The 9,364-nt window shown below is 26.9% G+C and overlaps 1 protein-coding gene across 1 annotated transcript; it reads right to left on the bottom strand.

Annotated features, from left to right (window-relative positions):
- Positions 1-287: 287 nt before the first annotated feature.
- On the bottom strand, positions 288-5,967 carry LOC119669922 (glucose dehydrogenase [FAD, quinone]-like). The gene is made up of 3 exons (XM_038079976.1): positions 5,844-5,967; positions 553-2,265; positions 288-392 (listed from the first exon to the last, which is right to left on the bottom strand). The coding sequence occupies exons 1-3, from the start codon at positions 5,944-5,946 to the stop codon at positions 388-390; spliced, it is 1,821 nt and encodes a 606-aa protein (XP_037935904.1). The 5' UTR covers positions 5,947-5,967; the 3' UTR covers positions 288-387.
- Positions 5,968-9,364: the final 3,397 nt, after the last annotated feature.

Below are 9,364 nucleotides of genomic sequence, written 5' to 3'. Positions count from 1 at the left end.
CAAATAATTTGACAAAAATTTTGTATATATTTTTTTTCTTTTTGTTGTCACATATTAGCATAGATAAAGTTCATCTGCAGTTTGTGAAACCCCCTCGATTCTCTCTATTTTATTGCCATTCGAATTAAAGAAAACCTGTGCAAATAATTGAATTAATTTTTGACCGTGAATGTTGATTATAAATTATACGATAATCACTTCGGTTTGAAACTATCTTCAAAGCTAAAACGCATCGCAAAGTGTAAACAATTTACTTTTTAAGATTAAAAATATAAGCTTTGCCGCGATTTTATTTATATTTTATACTTTAAAATTAATTTAAACTACAATAAATATAATCTTACACTTAAGACAGCGTAAAATATTGAAGTCCATTCAACTATTGCTTTAACCTATTAAGAAAAAAGAAAATAAATTTAAAATGAATTGATATATGTGAGAGAGTTTGACAGTTTTTATGAACTTTTTGATATATATAAATGACAAAAATAAATTCAAAAAAACTATTAACTCATGTTGAGCTCATGTATTTTGTCATATATCATCACTCACCTCGCCAGGTACTCTTTATCAAATCTGCTGCCTTTTCTGCAATCATTACAGTTGCCGCATTGGTGTGTGCTGTTGGTGGAAATGGTATTACGCTGGCATCCACCACGCGCAACCTTTGTATGCCATGTACATTAAGTTCTGAGCTAACCACAGCTGTGCCATCGTTAACAGGTCCCATACGACAAGTGCCCACCTGATGATGTAACGTATACGACATTGTATGTATCGAACAACGCCAGTACTCATCACTACCAAATTTGTACTGTTCGCAACCCGGCAAAGGTACCGTGTGTATTCTTGTACCAATTTTTTGCATAGCATTTGTTTTACTAATGCGTATGGCATCCTTGATGCCAGCCAATAAAACTTCAACATCCTGTCGTTTGTCAAAGTAATTGGGATCAATAACTGGCCAATCTAATGGATTACGGCTACGCAGCCAAACACGTCCTGTTGATATTGGATGAAAGTGCATAATTAATACTGTGAAGTGATCCTGTCTAGTCAGCTGTCTATAGACTTTATTATAAATTTCATCTTTTATGTTTGCACTTTCCTTGATGGCAGTACCTTCATCAGATGCCAAACTGCCTGCAACAGTAACAATTTCATAGTCTGGCAAATCCGCCGGTCCTCCAAAATTTGGTGCTTTAGCGAATGTTAGCGCTTCAACGCCACCAATTGACGAGAACGGTGTAGTTGCATCCCCAGATATAAACTTGCGTATATTCTCGGGATGAATTTCAACTGTGGTAAGCGGGTTGTCTGTGGTATTTGTTAGAAAAGTGGGACCAAAATGACACATGTGATCATATAAATTTTTACCAACTGGCAACTCTTTGATAATTGGTATACCAACTGCTTTTAAATTATCTGCTGGACCCACACCTGATAGCATGAGTAATTGCGGTGTATTAAATGAACCAGCGGAGAGTATCACTTCTCTACTTGCATACGCTCTGTAATATTTATTTTGATAAATGTATTCTACACCAGTCGTTTCTTTGGTTATAGGATTTATGAGTAGTTTCGTTACTTTTGCGAAATTAATTATATGCAAATTTTTGCGTGCGTTACGTATTGGTTCTATGAAAGCACGATAGGCACTATTTCGGCGTCCATTTTTTGTATTTGCTTGTACATATGAAACACCCATTTGTGTTTGTCCATTATAATCGGTATATCTGTGTCCAGCTTCTTGTGCTCCTTTTACATATGCCTGCACAAATTTTGTACGAAAGCTAACATCTTCTACGCTCATAGGTCCTGTCCTGTTATGGTAAGGAGAGTTCTCCAAACCTGCTAATTTAGCTCTTTCGGACTTTAAGAAGTATGGTAGAACTTCATTGTAAGACCAGCCTATATTACCAGCGGCAGCCCAACGATCAAAATCATATCTATTACCACGGTTATATATCATGTAGTTAAGTGAGCTAGTGCCTCCTAAAACTTTACCTCGTGGTAGTGAACATTTTTTATCTCGCATGCCAAAGCAGGCTTTCTTCTGTGGCACTGATTTGTAGCCCCAATTTGAGTGAGTTTGTTGCATGTAGTTTGCTAATGCGGGGACAAGATGCATTAAACTTTCTACACCTCCAGCTTCAATAAGATAAACATTCCAATTGGGATTTTCAGTTAAGCGATTAGCTAGTGTACAACCTGCAGAACCACCGCCGATTATGATAAAGTCATATGTAGCATTGTTGCGAGGAGCTGTAAAATATAAACTATTAGTAAATAAACTAAAATAATTGTGTTCAGAAATGCTGTGATCGATCTTTTTCTATTATATATAAGGGACATTAAAGTATATCGTATAACCTTTTAGAAAAGATATTCAATTTAAATAATATATATAATGCAATGAAATACAGTAAAGAATAATCTTAATAAATAAAACGAACATGTCTCAAATTCGAGGAAGTTTTGACGGCTCCAAAAAGACGAAATTGCCGTTTAAAGTCTCGGCAAGTTCGAAATAAAATACATAATAATTAAACGTAATGAAAATACCATAAAATAAGATGTAATTTCAATTAAGTTATAGTATGTTAATTAAATACATCGTAAGCTGCCCTGATAGCACTATGCATATGTACAAGAAAGACTACACTCAATGTCTGGGTTTAAATGGCGTTGAGAACAGGTCTGTATCAAGACCTGAACTTCAAACACTGTTTGAAAACCCAAATTATGGCTAATCCAAATTTACTAGGTACCTTTAACGATCAATAGATCTATGTGAAACAAAGAGTAACCTATCCTTAACATATTTTAATAAAACTAATACTAAATCTAAAACTAAAAATAAAATAAAATTAGAAATACAATTATATAGTAAATGTTTTATAATAATATGAATAATTATATTACTTATATTAATCAGATAGTAATAAAAATAATAATCATAATAAATAATGTTTTTCAAATAAAAATTAAGAAAAAAATAATTGCTTTATATAAAACAAAATTAAATTTAATAAACGAGACTAATAATAGTATTTTTTCTATAAAGTAATTGGAAGTAATATATACATATAACATTATTAAATACATTAATATATGAAAATTATTAAAAAATTATATTTGTCCAAAAAAATATAAAAAAAAAAAAAGTGTGTGGTGTTATATATTTATTAATAAATAAAGAAATTAGTTAATTAAGGAAAATTATTTTATTTGTTTTAACAAAATTATAGTAACAAATTAATATTAATAGTTAAATAAACATAAATAAGAAAAGGATATGAATTAATATTATATAAATTATAATAATGCATTATATAGTTTAAAATGAGAATTAATAGGAGAATTTAAACTAGAAAAAAAATTATAAAAAACTAAAAAACCACCTTATAAATTAAAAATCTTTGTATATATGTAAAAAATTCTCAACACCCTAGCATCGAGGAACTATGTTATTCTTACGTGGGTACCGGGACACGAGGGGCATGAGGGCAATGAAATAGCAGACATATTAGCAAAGAAGGGTGCATGTACTCCTTTCATTGGGCCAGAGCCCTTCTGCGGGGTAACAAATAGCTTCACAAATAACTTATTATGTGAACGGGAGAAACAGCATCTACTTGAACACTGGAGAGCCCAAACAGGCATGCGACAGTCAAAAAGATTCATTGATCCTGAACACATCAAAGTTGATGCTATCATCAACCTTAGCAGAAATGATATCAAAATCTACACTGAACTTCTTACAGGACACTGTAGACTTAATTACCACATGAAGATTATAGGTGCGGTAGAAAGTGATTCCTGTCGACTCTGTCATGAGGAGAAGGAAACATCAGAACATGTTCTATGCAACTGCCCAGCGGTGGCAAGACGTAGACTCGATTACCTTGGTAGCGGGATCCTGGTCCCAAATCAAATAGGTAAAATTAAGCCCACTGCAATTATAAGATTTATAAATAGTCTAAAATTGTCCTAGTTGGGCCTATAGACGCACAATAGATCTTTTAGGTCGGGATGCACAAATAGCCTATTTAAATAATAATAATAATATATGTAAATTAAAAGTGGATATATATATATATAATTATACATAATAAATAAATAAATAAAATAGTAAATATCTAGATTTAATATATAAAATAAGACAAAGGAAATAATAAATGAAATAAAGAAAAAGAAATTAAAATAAAGTGTAAAATTAAATTAAAAAAAAAACACCAAAGTAGGTGATCGGAAATTAATTTTTGCACACTTTTTGTCAATATATTAATTTCTTAAGTAATTTATCTTTTAAGTCAACTTAATATACTTAATGATCTTCTTTCCACTCTCATTTCGAAAAGCAGGTTATGAACCTAGTTTGTCGACAAAAAGATTTATTGTTTATTTTTTAAAACTATGTTCTATAATAAAACATTAAGTGTCATTTTTCTGTTAAAAATTGGAGTAAAATAAAACGTTGACATAAAGGAAATATATTGAATTAAACTTGATCTTGCTATTATAGAGAGCTATTAAAGTTATCTTATCAGAATATGCTAATAATGATGTATTTTCATATATTATCAGAATATGTTAATAAAGATGTATTTTTATATATATCAGAATATAATCTTCTAGTGTCAAATGAATATATTATATTTATTATATTATATTATATGTATATAGATATTTATATGGGTTAATATGTTTTTTTAAACATTTGGTTTTTATATTTATATAAAATAACATTATTAAAACCGTAAAATAAATTATAGTTAGTATAGGCGACGATATTGTTGTAGAACTTTTTGCAAACTTTAAAATTTTTTTTACTTCCAATTAAATTAGTGTTTTTTATTTTTAAATAATCGGCTATAAATGCACCCTGACCTAAAAGATCTAAAACCTAACTAAAATAATTCTAGTCTATTTATAAATCTCGTAATTGCTGTGGGCTTAATTTCACTTATTTGTTTTGGGACTATTAGATAATAAAAAAATAATAGAACGCCAACTCGAGAACATATAAATATGATTGTTAGTATTATGTATTACTTTTTTTGCTAAGAAGTGACTATGTCGAGTACTATATGTTATGGTTCTGCGAGAATTTTTTCTACATTCTATATTTTGAAATTAAAAATATGTATACGAAATTTTTCCACAGAAATTTTTTTTTTCATTTCATATTGTTTTTAGTGCAGTTAGGTAATATTTTTTTATTCCTTATTATTTTTATATTTGTCATATTTTTGGTGCTGTTAATTGACGCTTTATCAATTGCTTATTTTAATGTATTGTAATTATTTGAGTCAAGCCGAGCATTGCCTATGTACGTGAGTGGTGACGGGGTTTACTTTATCATTGATATGAATTTAATTTAATGAAGCAATTCATATGCAGTGAAACATGTTCATGATGTAATTATTTTAACAAATTATGTTAATTTTTTTTTAAATTGTGCTTATTTTTTGGTGGTATATGTACTGCTATACTTTCTCTCATTAAATTTTTTATTAATGAAAATATTTTTTTCAAATTTATTTAATTGTAAATAATTCGATACAATTTCCTTTAACTTATGTTATAAGTTTTAATACCACTTTAATATTTTACTTAGTTTTATCTTTTATCTAAACACAATAACATTTTCTCGACTAATTTACTAGTCCTCCAAACATTTTTAATTTTTATGTAACCTCACAGTGTTATAATGCTCTTTAGTCTTAAAATTTGCACTAACAAACTATTACATACTATTAGTACATAACTTTTATTATGCGTATCAAGATATATATCTTAAGATAATATCTGTTGATATTTCCTTTTTAAATACTCACTTTCAGAATTTGCTTTTTGTTCTGCGCTGTTAACAATGCCGAGTTGAAAAAAATTAGTAAATTTATTCGATGTTTGGCTGTTGCCAAGATTAAAACAAAACATAATTATTAAAATAAATTTTTCTTTGAAATACATTTTAAAGTATTTTTTTTTTTTTTTGTTTAAATCACTTTTAATCTTTTAATAAAAAAATATTTTTTGCTAATAAAATCAAAAAATAGAATTTTTAAATTATATTTTAGGAACTTTTTTGTCACAAAAAAAAATTAGTTTTTGTTTTTGTTGAATTATTTTGTAGTGTATTTTTTTTTTATTTATATTTTAATATAAATCGTTTTTTTATGTTAAATTAAAAAATTGCTCCAAATTCCTCGTGCTTATAAAATAATTTTATTAGATATTAATTTGATACAAATGATTTTTATTTATTTTTAAATATTCACATTTCAAAATCAAACTTAAAATTTAAATGCATCACGCGTCGATTTACTTCCATCAATAAGTTAAAAACTTAAGATTCAGTCGTTTTTATTTATTAAATTGAACACTCCAAAATCACCAATGGTTTCAATTTATAATTCAATAAATAAATTTGCCAAATTTGCAAATTTGCGAATTTTTTTTTTATTTTAATTAATTTATGCATTCTCTGCTTCTTTAACTTAACAGTAACTTGCAATGTTAATAACATAATGCTGTTTGCATTTATCTGTTATGGGCAGATATTCTCTTATGGTTAAACATTTGCAATAAAAATATTGTTTTAAAGAGTATTTTAATTAACAAAATAAAGTTGCTCTTAATTTATTTTAAAATGATTTTAATTGGAGCTTAAAAATAAGAAAGTCTGTAGCTTTTAAACTTTTATTGAAATAGAATTATATTATTATTTTAAGCAGGAATTTTATTAAATTGGAGTATGTTAACATTGTATTAAGAAAAAATCTTTTAAATATTTATTTTTTTACATTAAGGTCGTGTGCGAGTTCGTGTAAATTGATGGTAAATTGTAGGAAATAGTAAATTATGTCGGTATGGCGGGGAATGTTGGTATTTACCAGAATTTCGAGTTGGGTAAATTAGATAAAAATTAGGTAAATTAAATGTTACCATTGTAAAAGTTTATAAAATGTTTAATAAAAAAATAAATAAAATTGAAAACTTTTAACCAAAAAACTTAAAAAAAAACAATAAATAAATCAATAAATATTAACATAAGTGCAGTAAAAAAAAATCCCTAGGAAATTTCAATGCACTTTACCTCAATTCACTCGAACTCGCACACGGCCTAAATAATAATTTATTCAAGATATGGGCATATCAAATCAATTTTATGTTTAAATTGGTAAGTTTTTAATGCAAGTAATATTTATTGAAGTCAACAATACTATTTGATGTTTTTATTGTATTAAAAACATTAAGGTTAACTCGAAAAATATGTGGAAGGGCCACATACGTTGTCGTTATTAAATAGCGATAAGTTTGAATCGAATGTTTAAATCAAGTTACGATACTATAAGTCTTACAATTTCGGCAGTAATTTAACTATGCCTAAATTCGCCTAAAATATGCCTAAAAACAATTGAATCACTATGGCATTAAAAATAAGAATTTATTGGTCACTAAATACTACATTAAGTCCATTGCAGTTGTGTAAACATCTTCAGCAAATATTCCCAGTTTTCATTTGAAATGTAAGTCGAGCTTTTAGATTCTACCGCATAAATAAGATACTACTTTAATTATTATAGCAATGGCTGCAATTCTGTCTTCATATAAAAAAATGATCGTTCTAAAGTTATTTCTAACGAGATAACAGCTGAAGCATTTGTAACATTAGTTTTATTGATTTAGTGTTGTTTTTTTGTGAACATTTCTTTTTTTTAACATTATCAATTGTGTTTAATAAAATAAATATTTATTCGGTAAGAAAATATTACACTTAGTGTGGTTTTGAAATTTGTACTTGATTATTTTGTAATTTTTTGTATTTTGTGTGCACTTCACACAATTAGGTTGTCCAAATTTAAATCGCACATGTCTATGAGCCTAATTCCATATTTCCATTGCTTACTAAGTAAGTTACTTAAGCAACTTTAAGATTTTGTCGTTTACATTTATATAAGTTTCTTATTGCATGTAAAAGAGTGCTTATGTGCCAGAAAGTTCTTTGAAAGCTTTAGGAAAGCTTCGCTGTTTTTATACATAAATTTTTAGTTGTTAATATATTACACAAAAAATTAATTATGTATAATTAATATATTAAATCTTTTGTACATATACATATTTTATATATCCATTACATATTCAATTAATAAAAAAAAGATTAACTCGTGTCCTGCCAAATTTGAAGCTCAGAGTCAGCGCACTTTAATCAACTGACCAAAAGCCGTACTTGACTTTTATGTTCGCACATTTTTCTGGTGTTTTGTTACTTTGCTGTAAAAGTTCGTTAACACATTCATTTCCTGTATTTATATTAGAACGAATTCATTAATAAACTTTTATTTTTAATTCTAAAATTTCAATACTAAACTTTTTATTAAGAAATAAAGGAGGGCGTACTTCAGTCACATACATAACATCTTCGAGGAATTTTATGAAATTAAATTTAGTTAAAATAATTCAAATTAATAAAAATTTCTTTTTACTTTTACTTTTTCTACAGATTATTTATTTAAAAAAGAATTTTTTTAACATATATTTTCAAAAGAATTTTTTTAACATTTATTTTTTTTCAAAAAAATATTTTTAACATTTTTTGTTTTAATTTTTAAAATAATTTTTTTTTCATATTTTTTTTTTTAAGTTTCAAAAAAATATTTTTTTTATATTTTTTTCATAATTTTAATTAAAGAATTCAAAAAGCAGAATTAAAATTACTTAAAAGGCAAAAGCAGAGAATTTTTTTCTATAGGGAACAATAAGCAATGAAGAAATTCAACAATAAAAATTTATTTTTAATTAAATAAATATTTTGGGTGTGTCCATGCTACTGTTTTGGATATCACCAACATCTGTTATTTTAGCAAATATTTATTGATTTAATGGTCTGTATGTAATATTTAGATTGCAAATGACAGACTGAGAACTTTAAATATATTTATTTTGAAACGTAGACCTACATGCTAAGAAACCCAAACTTTGTATTCACTATACATTGCTTAAGTTTCTAACGCGGCTTTCTATGTCTTCCTTTTGAGTTTATCCCCGAACTAATGTTGTCTAAATTGGATTAATTTGGAACCTTGACTATAATTATTTTCTCTTGATAGTTATTGCTCATTATTTCTTTGGATTTTTTTAAAACACTGCATACAATTTCTATGCTTAAATATTAACTAATTGAAAAGAATTATTGTTAAATATTTAAGAGATTAAATAAATTTAAATATAATAAATTAAAGTGTATCTAAACATTTACTGACTACTAGCTTTTAACTTATTTTTTTATATTATTATTATTATTTTAACTCTTAATCAAATAAGTATTTCTAAGAAGATTTGCATGAAATCGTTG

This window comes from Teleopsis dalmanni, chromosome 1 (assembly GCF_002237135.1).
Source record: "Teleopsis dalmanni isolate 2A chromosome 1, ASM223713v2, whole genome shotgun sequence".
NCBI classification, from domain to species: domain Eukaryota; kingdom Metazoa; phylum Arthropoda; class Insecta; order Diptera; family Diopsidae; genus Teleopsis; species Teleopsis dalmanni.
Note: the sequence above shows the minus strand (reverse complement) of the source record. Positions and strands in the feature narration are given on the sequence as shown.

Excerpts from the sequence above, each read along its gene's own strand:
- LOC119669922 (XM_038079976.1), bottom strand. The coding sequence starts at position 5,946 with ATGTTTTGTTTTAATCTTGGCAACAGCCAAACATCGAATAAATTTACT. Across the intron at positions 2,266-5,843 it reads ACAAAAAGCAAATTCTGAAA|CTCCTCGCAACAATGCTACA; the intron begins GTGAGTATTTAA and ends TATATTTTACAG.